General features: G+C 44.8%; 2 protein-coding genes across 4 annotated transcripts in view; both read left to right on the top strand.

Annotated features, from left to right (window-relative positions):
- The window catches only part of AGY1 (Albino or Glassy Yellow 1), a 110708-nt gene that overhangs the window by 85197 nt on the left and 6689 nt on the right, over positions 1-18822 (top strand). For all 3 annotated transcript variants that reach the window (XM_087668944.1, XM_087668943.1, XM_087668942.1), the window contains exons 9-20: positions 6514-6681; positions 6950-7125; positions 7891-7963; positions 8051-8197; positions 8287-8382; positions 8502-8570; positions 8662-8763; positions 9107-9358; positions 9446-9513; positions 9589-9706; positions 9956-10195; positions 10299-10495. In XM_087668944.1, the coding sequence (XP_087525070.1) occupies positions 6514-6681; positions 6950-7125; positions 7891-7963; positions 8051-8197; positions 8287-8382; positions 8502-8570; positions 8662-8763; positions 9107-9358; positions 9446-9513; positions 9589-9706; positions 9956-10195; positions 10299-10460 (1671 nt within the window). In that variant the 3' untranslated portion in view covers positions 10461-10495. The remainder of the gene's footprint in view (positions 1-6513; positions 6682-6949; positions 7126-7890; positions 7964-8050; positions 8198-8286; positions 8383-8501; positions 8571-8661; positions 8764-9106; positions 9359-9445; positions 9514-9588; positions 9707-9955; positions 10196-10298; positions 10496-18822) is intronic.
- LOC148012626 (uncharacterized) lies at positions 10541-17031 on the top strand. The gene is made up of 2 exons (XM_087668945.1): positions 10541-16503; positions 16553-17031. The coding sequence occupies exon 1, from the start codon at positions 14446-14448 to the stop codon at positions 14950-14952; it is 507 nt and encodes a 168-aa protein (XP_087525071.1). The 5' UTR covers positions 10541-14445; the 3' UTR covers positions 14953-16503; positions 16553-17031.

The following is an 18822-nucleotide window of genomic DNA, read 5'->3' as shown; positions in this document are numbered from 1 at the left end:
AGAAGCCAGCAGTATGGCTGGCCTGGATATGGATTTTCTCGACCAGACGGTGGCAGCCCTTGGCCCTGATTCCGATGCAGAGGAGTCGGAGGACATGGTGCCATGCTCGGAGGAGCCGCCTCCGGGTTCTGAACTGCTGCCTGCAGGCAAACGCTCCAAGCATACTTCAGACGAGCCAATGGGTCCTCAGGACCGTTCCTATGCGCAGGTTGCCTCTGAACCTCAAGATTCGCAGGAAATTGACTGGGAACATTTGCTGGAATTTGCCAATACTCTGCTTGGCGATTATGTCCAGCATAATAATGAAACTTTCTCTGCTGCGGCTGCGGATGATGGGCTGGACGCCACGGTGGACCCAAAATCAGTCTTGCGGTCCTTCTCGGTGTTTTATGACCGGGCAGTTATACTTTTTTTCACCGGCAGGATCCCAGTGCTCTCACATATTCGCCAGTGGATGCACCATTTATTGCAAGGGGAGTGTGTTGAGGAGATCTTCCTTGGACCTCGAGGTTTTTATGAGGTGCTGTTGAAATCGGAATCGCATCGAGCTGAGCTCCTGTCTAGATTGCCACTGTTCTTTGATCGCCGCCTGGTCCATGTGGTACCATGGCGCCCTATGGCTGACTTCCAGCGTCTGCTTCAACGAGAATGCCCGGTGTGGGTGGAAGTGGAAAATTGTCCAGCGGTATATTGGCCATTGTTGAAGGATGCGATGGCGGTTGTGGGCACAGTGCTGGTTCCCCCAAGCCTCAGGGCTATGAACCGAAACCGTTTATGCATGTTATGGGATACGGCCAGGAAAAGGCCTCCGTGGCTTCGCCTCAATTGTTCCGGCATGCATCCTTTGCATTTTCGCCTGAAATGGGGCAATTTTGCCGGCCACTGCTTTTCCTGTGGTAAATTAGGGCATTTTATGGCCGAATGCCCGGACCGGCAACCGTCCCCTGAGGCGCCGCAGGTTGTGCAGCCCAATGATGACATGGTACTTGATGCCCCGATGCAGGCGACCCTTCAGCCACCAACTGCCATAGATAAAGGCCAACAACAGGTCCGGGGTTTGGATTCCCCTAGCACTGACTGGATTGAGGCACGACAAAAAAAAGGTAAAAAGTTGGACGCAGGCCTGGCAGATCTTGGGCCTAATGCTTCCCCGGATTCTGTGCGCACGTACACGCGCAGGAAAGACCTGGTCACCTCGCAGCAGGCTGCGCGTACTATGGCCCCGTCTGCCCCCCGTTATCCGGCTTCAAGGAAAGTCTATTCAGAGGGCCCCAAAGGCCCACCTGCCAAGCTAGCGTTTGATGCAAAAGGTAATGTGATTACCCCTTGGGATAGGCGTTATCCCCGCCCTACTCCCAAGGCAGTGGATTTCCCTTCTACCTCTAAAGCAGGTCGCCCGAATTCGTTTGCAGTATTGGCCGATTTTCTGGATGAGGGTGTTCTGGATGCTCTCGCGGAAAAGGTGCAATCGAGGCAACAGGCGCCTCGTTCCTGACTTCCTTCTTTGAAAATATATGAAGATTGCCACGTGGAATGTGCGAGGCATTTGCTCTCGCCATAAGCAACATACCATGTGGTCTGTCTTGCATGAGAACCAGTGGGATGTGTTGTGTGCAGTGGAGCACAAAAGTCACGGTGAGGCAGGAAAAGTTGTAGATTGTCATGGATTCCGTCTGTTTTATGCAGGGACACATGCTAAGCACTATTCGGGCGTGCTGATGATTGTCCATGAGAAATACCAGCCTGTTCTTGTTAAAAATGATGTGCAGGGCCGCTTTCTGGTAATTGAAATTTTATTTGAAGGAGAAATTTTATGGCTGTTGGGACTCTATGCTCCGAATGATTCCACATCCCGACGGGATCTATGGTCGACTTTGCAGGGCTCCATGTCACTTGGCCGCAGGGGGTTTTTGATGGGAGATTTCAATATGTGTCTTGACCCTTCTCAGTCCACCTCAGGACATTCGGTAATGGATACGCCGGAAAGCCGGGTGTGGAACTCCTTTGCTTTGCACGTCCTTAAGCAAGATCTTTGGTCGTGGCTTCACCCTTCTGTTTCAGGTTTTACTTTTCATTCCGCACAATATGCAACCACTTGGTCGCGGTTGGACAGAATGTATATCATGCAGGGGGATGATTTTCTTCCCGAAATGCTGGAGATTAAGGTCTTGCAGCAATATGCGTTGTCGGATCATTTCCCCCTCCAGCTGGAGATGCGGGCACAATCTATTGCACCTTTTATGCAGTTGCTGGAAAAGCTCCCTTTACGCTTCAACTCCTCTTATTTAAAGCATCCAATTTTTCAGGGTTATATGCAGCAATTGATTGACAGGTTCTTATTGGACTTCGCCTCCGAGGGCTTGGCTTCGTATGCACGCCTGCTCTCTAATGTGCAGCGGGTGGCTCGGCAGTATGGGATTCATAATGCCTCTCTTTGTCGTCGCCGTCGACATGCAGCAGAGGACTTATTGGCCTTGGTCCGTTCCTTGCTCCTGGACTCCCCAGATGATGATTTTCTGCTATCACTGGAGCGGCGTTTGGCCCATCTTATTCAAGTATTTAGCTTGAAATCTTATCAGCAGGCCAAGCTGCATAACTTGACTGACACATTGCAAGATAGTGCCTGTCAGAGTCATAAGTTTTTTCGCGCCTTGCATGCTTCTCCGGCTCGCGAAAATATGACTCGACTCCAGGATTCGGAAGGTCGCATGGTCACTGATCCGCAGACCGTCATCAATATGTGCAGAAATTATTTTATGGATCTTTTTGGTTCTTCTCCCTTGCCTTCTCGCCAGGTTACGCATGCCCGCTCGGTCTTCTATCATCTGGTCCAGCAGCAGGTTCCATTTGATATGCAAGCCACTCTCGAGGCAGATATTTGCGAAGAGGAGGTTATGGATGTTTTGTTGCACCTGCCTAAGGATAAAAGTCCTGGTTGGGATGGTCTCACTAATGAATTTTTTGAGCACTCGGCCACGCAGTTGGTAAAGCCATTGGTGGTCATGTTTCAGCAGGTCTGGGAAACAGGGGTCATGCCTTCTGCATGGAAAGGCCTTATCAAACTGATTCCCAAGGTGCCTTCGCCGTCAAAGCTGCAACACTGGAGACCGATTTCGTTGATGGGCACGATGTATAAAATCTTTTCCAAAGTGCTGGCAAATCGGCTTCATAAGCACCTTCCAGCTATTGTGCACCCTCTCCAATATGGTTTCATTAAGGGCCGCAACATTTTGCATAATATCTTAAATGTGCAAATGGCTATTGACTATGCGCGTCACTCAAATCAGCAAGTGGTCTTGATTCAATTGGACCTGGAAAAGGCGTTTGATTGTGTGGACTGGTCTTTCCTTGCGGATCTTATGTTTGCTATGGGCTTTGGTATCCGGATGTCCAGATTGATCTACACCATTAGTACTGAGGCTTCTTCAAGAGTTATGCTTAATGGTGGAGTTACAGAGCCATTTGTCCTTGCACGCTCGGTTCGACAAGGTTGCCCTTTGAGTCCTCTCTTCTTTGCCTTGGCGACTCATCCGGTCCTTTCAATGTTATCCTCCATGGCGGCTTCTGCCCAGCTGGCAGGGTTATCTCTTCCTTTGGGGCAGCATTTCATTAGCCAATCGTTGGCTGATGACTCCTTTATGATTTTACAGGCGGACAGGGATAACATTCGCAAGGCATTAGAGGTTTGGACGCTCTTTGGTCAAGCCTCTGGTCTTCGCATCAATGCCTTTAAGTCAGCCATGCTCAGTTGCACGGAGCCTGATTTACAGTCATTAGGCTGGCAGGGTCAGGTGGTTTCCCGTGGCTCCATTGTCAGGCATCTTGGATACCCATTGGGGGTGGATGTGCGGCCAAAGGACCTGTTGCAGTGGATTTCACAAAAACTGGCTGCGAAATTTATGTATTGGAAGTCGCAAGCCTGGCCCTTCCATGTCCGCCTCAAAGTGGCTCAGACAATTATGCTACCAATGCTGACGTATTTCCTGCCATTACTGCCATGGACGCCCACTACTTTGAAGGCTCTCACTCATCCCATTCGTTTCATGCTATGGAAGAAGGATTCCCTGAAGGCAGGCATTTCCTGGATTTCATGGTCACATGCATGTACCCCTAAGCGCTTGGGTGGTGGAGCTCTTTTGGATGCGGAAACTCATATGCTGGCTCTTCGTTGGTCTCTTTTTCGTGCCATGTGTGTGGATCACCACCCGTGGACCATCATAGCCCGTTATCTTCTTGAGGACAGCGGGCTCCGTCAGGGTAACACACGGCTTCGGGCCTCATGGTGGCATGTCATTAATGCTGACTCTCGACTTTCCAGTCCCTCTTCCTCTTTGCTACTGCATTTGGTCGGCTCTTGGAAAGTGGTGCTCCAAAAGGCCCGCTGGCATCCGGTAGGGGACCGCTTGCAGGCTAATTCTTTTCAGATGGAATTGTTGGCAGTATCCAGATTGCTTTCATGGGAAGATAAACAACAGCTCAGACCAAGATTTAACCGTATGGCCCGTTTGGGTGTGACTTCGATTGCGGATGCCACCCTTGCTACTCGCAATGTCCTAGCATCGTTTCGGACTGCTAGGAGACTTTTCCGGATCCCGCGCGGATACCGTGATTTATGGGGGAAGCTTTCGTCGGAACTTCAGGATAGACAACCCTTTCCTGCCCTGGCTATGGATCGCCCTTGGCAGGACTGGGACCTTGCAGGCCGGTTGAGTCTGGAAAAGGCCGCTACTAATCAAGTGTATCATCTTCTCATTCAAGATCACCAATGGCTGGGTGTGAAAGCTAATACTGTTTGGGGCTTGCGGAAATCACTGTCCTGGTGGCAGGCAACGCTGATGGAGGGATGGCAGAATAAGACACCTTTCAAATGCAAGGTCTTTCTGTGGCGGGTACTGATTGGTGGCCTTCCTCTTGCCTCGGCCCTTTCCAAGCGTCGAATCTCCAACGGCAATTGTTTCTTCTGCACCACTACGCCGGAATCGGCCCGACATCGTTTTCTTTCTTGCCCGCTCGCCAAGAATATCTGGTCACTCTTGTCGCAAATCTGGCGCGCAGTGGTGGGGTCCTCACTGACTCCTTTCGATTGGGTTTTTGTGCGCCCAAAGTATCCCACACCGCCACCGTTACATATGAAGATCTTATTTCATTTTTTCAGATACTGGGGATGCTGGCACATTTGGACCACCCGAAATGCTTTTCTCTTTGATTCGGCCTCTAATGTACCGCGACATATTGCAAGGCTTAAAGGGCTCTTGCATTGGCAGCTAGATCTCATCAGGCACTCTGACTTGCTCCCTCGGGAGGATTTGCATTCCTGGCATTTGGCAATTGCCTCTGGGTCCTTGCCATGATTGGTGTAACCTTTTTAGTATATTAGTCCGGGGATTTCCCACACGTTGGCCTAGGGCCCTCGTGTAATCATGTAATCATGTAATCTTGTACTTTTTTCGTAATTAATACAATTACCTTTTACGAAAAAAAAAAAAAAAAAAAAAGATGGGTGTTGCTCTTTGGGATCTCTCAAAAGCATGGGCAACATAATGGTCTATGCCACTTTGGTGAATTGCAACGCCCAAAGGGTAGCCAAGTTGTCGTGAAATATTGCCATGTGGAATCACCACACCATGCCAGACCAAAGTGTGTAAATCTGATTCAGTGCAACTGAGGAGGGATGATTTAGTGGTTGGGTAAGAAAAAAGAGAGAGAGAGATGGGACTTTGACATACGGGTGTAGCTAAGTTGGTTAAGTTGATGGTGACTAGAAGGGGTCTTGGGTTCAACTCCTACATTCTGCACAGTCATTTAGTATAGGTGTTAAAAAAGGGAGATTTGAACCCGGGTCAGTGGGTTAAGAAAATAAGTGACTTACCACCAGGGAGTCGATTTACGAAAAAAAAGAGATGGGACTTTACTTCCTTTTAGCAGGTTTTGGAGAGGGGTTAAACCGTGGGGAGCAGGAATATGTCTTTGATGGAGGACAAAGCTGGGGCAGCCCACCAAAATGGCTGCCCAGATGAACTATCAGTTTCAGGTATCTACCTCTTTCCTGGCCAAGACAAAAGATGAGTTCACAAAGGAGTTCTTCCAAGTTCATTTCCCTTGATGTGAAGGATAGAGATATTGAGCCTTAAAGTTTTGGCATATGTGATTAAGATAAAGCTGGATAGAGTGATGAACCTTGTACTTCAGGGATCTCTTTTATGTAGAGCCCCTGACTCAAAGAGTGCAATGGCAGAGGGGGTGTGTGTTTTCGAAGAAGTATTGAAGGCTTTTCCATGTCAGGAGAAGCCAAAAGAATTGCCCATAGTGTAAAGGCCTTGGCCAAGCTGCTCGACATTGTGATGCTAACAGGGTGGGGCTGAGGTGGAGGCAGAAGGGGGCATGAGCAGGGGGACTGACAGTTTCATATTAACCTTGTGTATGGGCTCAATATGATTTAGCATTTGTACTTTTTCTGAATCAGTAAATGCGCTAATGAAGTCTGTGCTAATAAATTCTGTGATGTAATGGCAGGATGAATCAGATGTTGTGTTTAGGGTTGCTGCGGGAAAATGGCGTGCAGTAGTAGTAGAAATTTCCAGGATGCATAAATCAGGACAGCCAGTACTTGTGGGAACAACTAGTGTAGAACAGAGTGAAGCTCTGGCAGCACAGTTAGATGAAGTCAATATTCCTTATCAGGTGAAAACACACGAATGCTAGGTTGTGTATATACCTTGATATTATTTTTAATGTGAGGTTATCTATCATAAATTAGCCATTTGCTAATCACATGTCTCCAATTATAATCCACATCCAGACTCAGGGGTTGGAGCTATGATAACATTGTTCTGTGAGTGCAGAGGGGTCTTGTTTTCGTGGTCCAATTTACATGGGTAGTTAAAATTTTGAATTCAGATTTCTTTCTTTTGTTTTTTTTTGGGGTGGGATATTTTTTTGGCATCTTTAGGTGCTGAATGCGAAACCTGAAAATGCTGAAAGAGAAGCTGAAATTGTTTCACAAAGTGGCCGTTCAGGAGCTGTTACAATAGCCACGAACATGGCTGGGCGTGGTACTGACATCATTCTTGGTGGCAATCCAGACTTCATGGCAAGATTGAAGTTGAGAGAGTTTCTGATGCCAAGGTATGAATGCTAGTTATAATCTGCAGTTTGACAAGATTGCCCAAGTGTTTTTGACTCACAAGAAAGTCCAGAAACCTTGTGGAAACATGAGCTCTTTGATGTCCATGTTTGCACTTTGTTACAATAATCATGGTGCCTGCAATTTCAAGAAATTCCACAACTACAGCTACCACCAGACCTTTCACTTATTCTCAAAACTCTTCCTCTCTTTGTTGTGCACAGTTTGTTGCTAAGCATCACTGTGTCAATCACTGTTTCTTTCATGTTTAATGTTGCTAAATGAATAATCAACTAATATACTCATGAATCAACAGTAACAAGAAATGAGGATGAGCTGCGTCTTAGGAGGTCATTTGGATTTCCAGCACATAAAACCCATCAAAGAAATCTGCAACAATCTTGCCTGCTGTGTGACAATATACAGGCCAAGTACTGTCATATAATCTTCTGTAGTACCTACAGCTTGGTTTGACAGAAGATTTGTAATTTGTTTGCCATGTGCTTTTGATGTATCTTGCTTCAGGTGAATCTTTGTCTGAGTCTCAAGTGATCAGTACAGGCCAAGTAGCTATCATATAATCTTCTATACTATTTGGAATTTGCTTGTGTGGAATATCTGCAATCAGTTTGTCATGTGCTTCTCATTGTTCTTGCTTCATGCGATCCTTTGTCTGAGTGTCTCAGTACTGAGAGATCGAAATTGGATTTATGAATATATACTATTCAAGATACTTCAAATCACTAAGTATGCATCTTCCATTCCAGAATTGTAGAACTAAGCAATGATGAGATTCCTTTCCAGAAAAGTCGGAAACTGCCCCCAAGAAGAACTTGGAAGGTAAACTTGTGTTATTGATCTTGCAAAACACTTGCTGTCATATATATCTTGTGGAACCTGGACAAAAGTGGGATTTTCGTTTTACAGGTCAATCCAATCCTTTTTCCATGTGAGCTATCGGAAGTGAATTCTTCCTTGGTAAATGCTGCTGTTGAAGCATCTGTTAAGGCTTGGGGAGAGAAGTCTTTGGCAGAACTTGAGGCTGAGGATCGCTTGTCTTATGCATGCGAGAAGGTTTTTGATGCTTCATTTTGCAAATTACAGGGTCAAGTTTAAATGGGTCTTTAGTAATTAGTTCTATAAAAATTCTCGTGCATCTTTAGGGTCCAACAGATGATCCTGTGATATTCAAACTCAGGAAAGCTTTTGAGGCTTTAGTGTCAGAATATAAACAGTTTACCGACGAAGAAAAGAAGAAGGTAACTGTTTAACTGCTTGGCACTTTTTGTTGTGGCTGTTGTTATTATTAGTTTTATGGTATCAAAGAAGCGGAAATAGGTGAGTATTATGAAAAAAGTCTAACAGTTAGTTTGTGCAGGTTATTGCAGCAGGAGGTTTACATGTTATAGGCACTGAAAGACATGAGTCACGGCGTATTGATAACCAGGTTATAATTTTGTACCTTAATGGATGCTTCTGTACATGCATTTTGATACACTTTATAGACAAGTTGCTAATGCTTGAAAATTTTCAACCAGCTCCGTGGGCGAAGTGGTAGGCAGGGTGATCCAGGAAGCTCAAGATTCTTTTTAAGCCTTGAGGATAATATCTTTCGTATCTTTGGTGGAGACCGTATTCAGGTACGTTTCTTCAAGTTTCAATGCAGAAATTACTTTGCCCTGGCTCTATCTGGTCTATGATAATTTTTAAGCTTTAGGACTGAACATCTGAATAAATGTTTTAAACAAAGAGTGAGTGAGTTATATGTTATATTATTTTCTTTTGAGGTATTTCCATTCAGATTGCATTGCAGTGAATCACTCCACCCTGCTTCTTTATGCTCTGTGATAATTTTGAGTGAATATCTCAAAAAGAGTTGAAACAAGTGACTCGTTTTTTGAAGTCAAACTTCATAAGTATGGCTTGCAGCTTGTTCTTTATCACATTGCAAAATGTAACAATGTGTGGTGAACTGGTTGGAAGGGGTTGATGCGGGCTTTCCGTGTGGAGGACCTGCCAATAGAGTCCAAGATGCTAACAAAAGCATTGGATGAGGCTCAAAGAAAAGTAGAAAACTACTTTTTTGAGATTCGGAAGAGACTTTACGAGTATGATGAGGTTCTCAACAGTCAACGTGAACGTGTGTATGCTGAACGTAGACGAGCTCTTGAAGCAGTTGATCTTCAGGCTCAGATGATCGAATATGCAGAATTGACCATGGATGACATTTTGGAGGTAAATAGCTCTGTGACAGTTTAACAAAAGTATGTGTACATATAAATGTCATGTAATTTTGGTGATATAGGGTATGTCTTCATGCAGGCAAATGTTGACCCTGCTTCCCCCAAAGAAGAATGGAACTTGGAATCATTGCTAGCCAAAGTGCAACAGTAAGCGTTTTACCATTTTAAACATAAGTAGGCGGATGTAAAATTTCAAACCTCTTAACACACTTGTGGTCCCAGGTATTGCTATCTGCTAAACAATTTGACAGTAGAGCAGCTACGAGAAAAAGGTTCTGATTATGAGAGCTTAGGAGAATATCTTCGCCTATGTGGTCGAGAATCATATTTGCAAAAGCGGGTATGCTAGGCTTTGTTCCTAGTCCAGATAGATTTGCTGCTTGCCATATTGAGGCCATACATCTTTTCTCATTGTGATAACAGTTCAGTGGTTGAATTGTCCTGATCTGTACTTCATGTGATAGACTATTGGTCATGATTAAAAGAATACAATCTTCAAACAAAGCATTGATATTAATTTTCTGTAGTATTAGCTTTTGTTGTGCTATGTATTTGTGCTGAAAGTTGCACCATTTTGTCTAAATGACAGCAAGAAATTGAGAAAGAAGCAGCAGGGCTTATGACAGAGGCTGAAAGGTATTTTGTCCTCTTTCAAACTGACCGTCTTTGGAAAGAGCATCTACAAGCCTTGAAATTCCTACAGCAAGCTGTGGGACTACGTGGTTATGCACAAAGAGATCCTCTAGTAGAGTACAAACTGGAAGGATATAATCTTTTCCTTGAGCTGATGGCACAGATTCGGCGGAATGTCATCTACTCTGTTTATCAGGTCTTTTGCATCTTCATAAATAGGGTTTCCTTAGTCTCTTTTCCAATGATATCTATTATATGGTGATAATACAACTCATTCTGAAATAATTTGCTTGTGGCAGTTTAAGCCAGTCACGGTCAAGGATAAAAAGGCAGTTGAAGATTCAGATGAAGAAGGTCAAAATAAACGCAAAAAGAAAGGGAGAAAATCTAAGAATGGGAAAGCTCCCTCAGAGGAGGATGATGTAAATACAAAAACACCCTCTGCTGCAGGACTTGTTTAGATGGTGCTTGGTTCAATGATTGTCAAATGAAGCAGGTGCCTCCCTCTCTCCTCTCTTTTTCGTGAATAAGTGCATATTAATGTATGGAAATATTTACATCAGGCCTTCAGGCCAACCAAAATATCTCTCTCTCTCTCTCTCTCTCTCTCTCTCTCTCTCTCTCTCTCTCTCATGCGCGCGTAATAGGTAATTGTATTAATCACGAAAAAGTACAAGATTACATGATTACAAGATGTAGGATGGCTCTAGGCCATTGTGCATAAAATCTGAGACATCACAATTAAAGTACAAAGGAAGTAGAGTGACTACAAGGGGGCAGGAGAAATTGCAGCATGCCAAGAGAGCAAATCCTGTCTAGGGAGAGTATCTATTAACTCAATTAAGTTGAGCTGCCAATGAAGTCTTTTCAAGTGGACTATATGACTTTGCACTCCTGAAGAAGCATCAAAGATGAATGCATTCCTCATGCTATATATATGCCTCTCTTTTTTTTTTTCGTAAATATATATATGCCTCTCTCTCTCTCTCTTTCTCTCTATGAGAGGGTAATTGTATTAATTACCAAAACATAATCTCAAGAGTACAGCATGACCAAGAGTACGAGGATACGACATGACCAAAAGTACAAAGGGACTAGATAGGTTGTAGAGTAGTTGAAAAAATTGCTGTGTGCCAACGAAGCAAATCTTGTCGAGGGATAATATCTGCCTGCTCAATCATGTCAAGCTGCCAATGAAGAAGGCCTCTCAAGTTGGCTATATAACTCTGCAATCCCAAAGAAGAATCAAAGATGAATGCATTCCTCATAGTCCATATGTGCCAACAATCCCAAAAGCGTAAAAAGTGAAAGAACACTTTCATATCAGATTGCATATGATCTGCAAACTTGGGATGTCCAAAGACCCAGTCCTTTGGAAGCATCAATAGCCCCACCACTTGCAACCAAATGTTGTGACAGGAGCAACTAAACTTTTCTTGGCCGCTGGACAAGAAAGGAACCAATGGCGAGGGGTTTCCACACACATCTCACAAAAGAAATAGCAGCCTTGGAAATTAGATGTTTGAAGAGTGCTAAGGCAAGAGGGAGAGCACCAAGCAACATTCGCAAGATGAAGACCTTGTATTTGAAATGCAGTTTGTTAAGCCAACTTGTCATTGTCATAGATTTCAACCAAGTTTCATCTTTATGGAGGCCCGAAGTGTTGTTGTCTTTTCGGGCAAGCCAAGCCTCATCATGTATAAGCAAGTGGTGTATTTGATTCATTGAAAATGGCCGAGACAAAGTAGCCATTAATCATCTATTCTTGCCAAGGGAAATCTTGGTCCAAAGAGTGAAAGGGCTGCATGGCATACAAGGATTTTCAGCCTATAAATAGGTTGTGTTTCCAGCAGTCTTGATATGGTGTCTCACAGATTTCAGCCTACAGACTGTGGAGATTGCTCTCGGGGCTGACAGGGATCGAGGTCCTCGAGGTGGAGACATACACAGATATTCTCTCTGCACCCGTGTATAATTCTGCATCCTGATACAACATTCTTCTGTGCAGATTTTATGTGTTTCACTATCTCTTTCTCTCTCTCTGTTTTCTCTCTGTTCACTCTTTGTCACGGTCATTCACTTCCGCATTGCTTCACTTTGACATGGTATTAGAGCATTGAAGGACTGACCTAGGGTGGACCTATCTGAAGAGGAGTTTTCAGTGCGACACAAGGTTGCGTTTTCAGCGTTCAAGTGCGAATAGGTGGGCTGCCCATCAGAACAAAGCTAAGGCGAGTGTGGGCGTGTGAGAAAAGAGAAGATTTACTGAAGCTGCTGCTGTTTTCACATTAGAGAAGGAAGGAGGCTGCATTTTTTGGCCTTCAAGTGTAGATTTTACCTTTTCATCGCCTCTGGTGGGTGAAGAAGGAATGGGATGAGCAAACCTCAGCCATAGCAGGCTGTATTTTCTCAGTCAAAGGGGGCTACTTTTTGTGTTTTGTGCAGGCATTGTAGGTGAAAATGTCTTCTGAGGCCAAGACAGAGTTTTAAGTGATCATGAACCGTAAGGTGCCCGTCCTACCGGCTCTTCCATCAGATCAAAAGCTCGATGGTGAGAACTACCGCATTGGCGGGTCGTGATGCTTGCCATATTGGAGTCCTATGATTTGGCAAAGCTTGTTACGGAGGCTATCAATCATCCTTCTTCGCGAGACGAGTCCAGACTCTCTTCTAGTGAGAAGGCGGAGTTGGCAAAGGCTTAAGCACATTGGGATAAAATCAATGCTCGCATTCGCTCGTTTTTATCTCTCATGTACTACAATTGTTATCTCTAATATAGAGCATTTGACGGTGGCTAGGGAGATATGACTGGAGTTGGATCAGATGTATAATCGGATGACCATCATGAAGCGAGTTTCTTTGGAAGTGCAAATGAGGACTATGAGTGTTAACAAGTCATCATCTATGCGGGAGCATATCAACAAGCCAAGCCAGCTTCAGATGCAGGTTCAAAACGTAGGAAATATCACATTTGAGGACATGGTGATAACTCTTCTTTCACAGTTACCGCCTCGCTTCAGTGGTTTTTATTCCGCCTTGATTGCTTTAGGGCGGTCTGAGACTCTTCGGTGGAAAGAGTTGGTTCCTATGGTCTTGGACCAAGAGGAGCAACCTAAGGGAACCAATGCTTCAAAATTTGAAGCTTTGGTTGGTCAATCCTCTTAGAAGAAGGAAAAGGACCAAAAGAAGAAGAAGGAAGACAAATTTAAGAAGGACAAAGACAAGGAGTCTACTTGTCACATTTGTGGCAAAAGAGGTTAGTGGAAGAAGGATTGCCCCGACAAGGAGAAGAAGGAGAAATCTTCAAAGGATTCCGAAGCGGTGGCTGCTCCCTCATCAGGTGCTTTCCTCCATTAGGAGGTGGTTGAGGATTCGACCCTGCCGGCTTTTGATGCTGCGTTGACGGCCCCATTTACTCGAAAGTGGATTGTTGATAGCGATGCCTCTAGGCACATGACTCCTTCTTTAGAAGGTGTTACTCAGTTGCGGCCTTCTCATGGTCAGATTCTTATTGGAGATAGTTCATCTATTCCGATTCAGGGGCAGGGCAGCATGCATCTTATTCCAAATGGGTGTGGTGGTACCCATGCATCTGAGGTACTTTATGTGCCGGCTTTGGGGTATCATCTTCTCTCGGTGCACAAGATTTGTGCAATCGGCCTCTTGGTCGAATCTGATGTGGATTCTTTCCGGATTCTTGATTGAGGAATGAGAGCAGTTTTTTCTTCAGGTTATGAGGAGAATGGAGTCTACAAGTTGCGGTCTTTTTCTGCCTTGACTTCTTTTCTTCTTATCTGTCAAACTCAGTTCGAGCTTTGGCATGCTCGGTTTGGTCACCTCAAACACGAATACCTTTGGAAGGCGTCTAAGAATCAATTTGTTTGAGGTTTGCCAAATATTGTAGTGAGTTAGCAGCCGTGTGTATCTTGCATTCGTGGAAAGGAGACTCATGATGTTGTTCCCAGTAAGGCTTCAAGGCGGTCTTTAGCACTCTTGGAGCTTGTTTCCACTGATCTTTGTGGACCGATGACGACGGAATCCCTTCGAGGGAGTTTGTATTTCATGCTCATTGTAGATGATTACAGCAGGATGACATGGGCCTATTTCTTGAAGCTGAAGTTGGAGGCTTTTTGCCACTTCATGGATTGGTTGCTCTTTTAGGAGAACTGATCGGAGTGGAAGCTGAAGACCTTACGATCGGATAAGGACGGAGAATTTGTTTCTAATGAGTTTTCTTGGTTTTGTGCAAATCGTGGCATACACCAGGAGTTTGTCAATACAAACAACCTTGAGGAGAATGTCATTTTGGAGCGGAAGAATTGCAGTGTGATCGAGATGGCCCATACCATGATGGGGCATCATTAGACACCTCAATGTCTATGGGTTGAGGCTGTGGCTACTTTAGTTTACATCCTTAATCGTTCCCCTACTTCCGCTGTTGTTGGTATGACTCCTTTTGAGGCGTACTTTGGATCAAAGCCCGATGTTTCTTATTTCAGGGTTTTTGGGTGTGATGCTTATGCTCACATCCCGAAGACACAACGTGATAAATTTGAAGAGGCTTCCAGAAGACAGGTGTTTGTGGGCTATAGCTCCCAATCTCAAGGCTACCAATTATATGATTTTGTTAAGCGGGATGTCTACATGAGCCATGATGTTCGGTTCGTGGAGGTTCTAGCCCGAGAGGGGGGTGAGGATCACCCTGTACTTGGAGATCCCCGTGATAGCTGGGCCCTAGCGACTATTCCTCTCGAGCCTGTGTCTCTTGAGAACTCTTCTTTGGATGAGGAGCCTACTTTCCAGCCATCGGATTCAGCGATTGGTCCTCCGTTGATGGTGGATCTTCCAGAAACTTCAGCAAATGGAGAGCGCCGAGGCGAGATATGGCCTCCTCCTCGTTGGGCCCGTGACACTCTCCGAGATTCAGGGATCGAGGGGGTCCCTGAGGAGTGATGGATCGCGGAGGTCACGACAACGCTAAGCACATACTATGGAGCTTGTTTGGTCTAACTACTATTTGATGTCCCATGTTATGCAGGATAGAGAGCCTACATCAGTGAAGGAGGCTTTACAATTTGATCATTGTCGGAAAGCGATGGAAGCCGAGCTGGAGGCTATTGAGTTGAATGGCAATTGGTACCTTGTGCCTCGTTCCTCTCATACGAGGGTGATTGGTGTCAAATGGGCCTTCAAGACCAAGTACCATAGTGATGGCTCTTTGGACAAGCACAAGGCTCACCTTGTAGCTAAAGGTTTTGCACGGTGCCCAGGTGTTGATTTTCTTGATACTTTTGCCCCTACTGCTCGCATGATGACTATTTGTGCTGTTCTTGCCTTGGCTGGTCATAGGAGATGGCGTGCCTTTTAGCTGGATGTGAAGTTTCAAGTCGGCCTTCTTGAATGGTGATTTGAAGGAGAAGATCTATGTAGAGCAGCCTCCTGGCTTTGGTTCTTCAGATAGGAAGGTCTACAGGTTGAAGAAGGCCGTGTATGGCCTGAAGTAGGCTCCTCGTGCTTGGAATGAGAAGATTGATTCGTTTCTCCAAGTCAAGTTGGGATATTGGCACTCTAGGGCCGATCTGCAGTTTTATGTGCACACTTTTAAGGGTGGTCGTGTGTTGTTTGTTTTGTATGTTGATGAGTTGCTTGTTACAGGTGATCATGCCCAGAAGGTTGAAGAGACGAAGGCAGCCCTACATCAGAAGTTCGAGATGACGGATTTAGGACTTCTCCATTTCTTTTTCGGCCACGAGATTTATCAGACTTAGAGGGGAATTTTCATCTCTCAGCAGAGATATGTACAGGAGCTCTTGGTGACTTTTGAGATGGAGGATCGTCGGTCCATTTCTACTTCTATGGATCCGAACTGGAAGGCCACTTCACATGCAGATTCTCCTTTGGCAGATTCTACCCGCTACCGTCAGGTGATTGGATCATTGATTTGACTCCTCAACACACGGGTTGATCTATGTTTTGCTGTAGGTCTCTTGGGTGGGTTCATGAGTGCACTTCAGTAGGTGCATTGGCAGGCTGCTCAGAGGATACTTCGGTTTATGAGGGGGACCTCCGACCTCGGGATTTCCTAGACAGTAGGTACAGGTGCTTCTGATCTTGTTTTTGCAGGTTGGAGTGATTCGGATTGGGCTGGCGATGTGGATCAACGGCAGTCTACTACAGGTTGTTGTTTTACCTTGGGTATTGGTGCTATCTCTTGGAGTAGCAGGAAGTAGCCCATGGTAGCCCTATCTTTGATTGAGGGAGAGTATCAGGCTGCGTCTTCTACCACATGTGAGACTGCGGAGATTGCTCTCGGGGCTGATGGAGATCGAGTGGTTTGGGAATCAATTTAATAACACCATTCTTCATCCAAACCTGTAGACATAAGGCTGTCAAAGGTGCAACCAATTGAGTTGCATGGGTATCAAAAAACTTCCATCACTTCATCTTGTGTTTGTTTGCATCCAATGTATTAATATCACCTGGTAAGACTTGATCTTTAACTAGGTCACGAAACAACAAGCTGGTCGCTACAAAAGACTTGATCTTTAACTAGGTCACGAAACAACAAGCTGGTCGCTACAATTGTGTTAGAAACAGAGGATTGCAATCCAAGCAAGTCTATAAGGTAGTTCTTGCACATATACCCAATTATCTGAGGATTCATGACTAACAATTATTATCGTGCGATACTTCGGACAATGCTACAAGCTTAGCCTATTGATAGGATCTCTAATGAAAAGTATCAACAAGTTGTGACAATTTTATAGAGATAGAAAGCAAAATGGGATCTTGCTGCGAACCCATCAGAAATGAATGTGCATAAGCTAGAAGGTGATCGGTGGCGTGCAATCTTTGGTTGTGGAGGGTAGCATGATTTATTCCACATTGCTTAGCAACTGTTTGCACATCACATATCAACACATCAAAAGAGGCTGCCCTGTGCGATGTATGATCCAATGAAAACTGATGTAGTAACTGTTGCATATAGCCATCAAATATCTCATGCTGGAGGAAGAAGGAATTAAAATGCAAGGGCATAGCACCAAGGGCAAGTGGTCGGCAAGAATATAGCCTTGCAAAACCTGGATCTCCAAAACTTCGAGCAAGAAGGAATCATCTTGCATAGCCTAGATCCAATCTAGGTGGCTCTAGGTTTCCAAGTGCTGCAGTGAATGAAAGGTATAACCATGGTCAAGTTGGGATAACCAAGACGAGAGACCTTGTTTCAACATGGCTGATGCAAAATCATTCCAATCTTGGCATTCAAGCCCATCCATTAATCCATATCTAGAAGTTGAATGAGATGGATCAACACAATAAAATCCCCCATGATAAGTCCAGGTCTTCCAAGAGAAAGACATGCTCTTAGCTGTCGCCATAATTCGTGATGACTAGAAACATCATTGGTAGCATATAGACCCACCAGCCATAGTGCTTCCCCATCATAGGTAATCTCCACAGCTATGATTCTGCCCAATACATCTCGCTTTATCAAAATTGGCTGAAATTTCTCACAAACAATTAGCAACACACCTGAATGGGTCCCTGCAAGAACACTAGCATAGAAAAGATTGAAGCCATGACAGTGCAGGATTCTCTTGGCTTCTTTGTGACTCTTATGCTGTGCTACACACAAAACACCCCAACGATTAGAATGCAAAGTCTGCCACATAGCATGCTGCTTGCTGTGAGAGCAAATACTTAATTCATTCCATGTAGCTGGCTTCATGAAGGGCAGAAAGGAAATCAGGGTTGAGGTTGTAGCTACCTCTCTACAGCTTTATTCTCCAAGACAACAGGAACATTCTCATCCAACAAGTTTGCCAACACAGCAAAAGCATTCGTTGCACGGCTATGCACTTTAGAGATCGAGGGTTGATCCACATCACCCATACTACTATGCGGCTTGGCTCCATGGACTTCCCACTTTACCATGTTTATCGAATGCTAGACGTTTAGGGGGTTTACATGATGACTCTTGTTGGGACCTTATATAATAGGTAGTCTTAGTGCTCAAAGGTGTTATACTCGTAGCATGGGATGAGGGTTCATCCTTATGGTGTACATAGGTGCGCGAGGTAATTTGTGTCGTCCAAGGGTCTAGTATGTGGAGCATCATCTAACTTTTTATCCTTCTCTGAATGCACCTCCTGCTAGCCATGTGTATCATCTGAGGAGGTTGAAAGCAATTGTTTCCCTTTGTCTATATTTCCTCCCACAGGCTGAGCATCTATAGGCATATGTAAAACCCCACCTCCTGTGGTATAACAGGAGCATCATTTGCATGTTGTATCTCTTCTTTCCCTTTAGAACACTTTGCTATAAAATGGCCCAATTAGCCACGAACTAAAGCAATCTCCTACAAAAGCTCTCTATTTGAGACAGAAGTGTAGCAAATGCATACAAGAAGAATTCACACGCAACCAAGTAGGATGCTTCCGGAAAGTATCCTAGAGCATAAACATTCTGTCTCTATTGATGGCTCGAGTACTGGGAGGAACTAGCCAATCTTAGCCATTCCCTGAGACAAAAGAGGCCAATATAGAGCTGGACAATCCTCGACTTCCACCCAAACTGGGCATTCTTGTTTGAGCAATTGTGTGAAGTCCGCTACTAGCCTCTATGGGACAACATGCACCGGCTTGCTATCATAAGACAATGGAAGCTTGCCTAGAAGTACAACATGGTGATGAGAAGATCTGAGCAAAACCTCATAAAACCCCCTTGGGCTCTTAAAAATGTCTTCAACACAATCCTCTTGCACAATAGCCATCAACCACAATCGTATAGAAGACATCATAGGAATTGTGGCAGTAAAACATA

The sequence above is a fragment of the Lygodium microphyllum genome, chromosome 27 (genome assembly GCF_053477565.2).
Source record: "Lygodium microphyllum isolate KBCC chromosome 27, Lygodium_microphyllum_v1.1.10, whole genome shotgun sequence".
NCBI classification, from domain to species: domain Eukaryota; kingdom Viridiplantae; phylum Streptophyta; class Polypodiopsida; order Schizaeales; family Lygodiaceae; genus Lygodium; species Lygodium microphyllum.
This window is presented reverse-complemented; position numbering and strand designations above follow the sequence as displayed.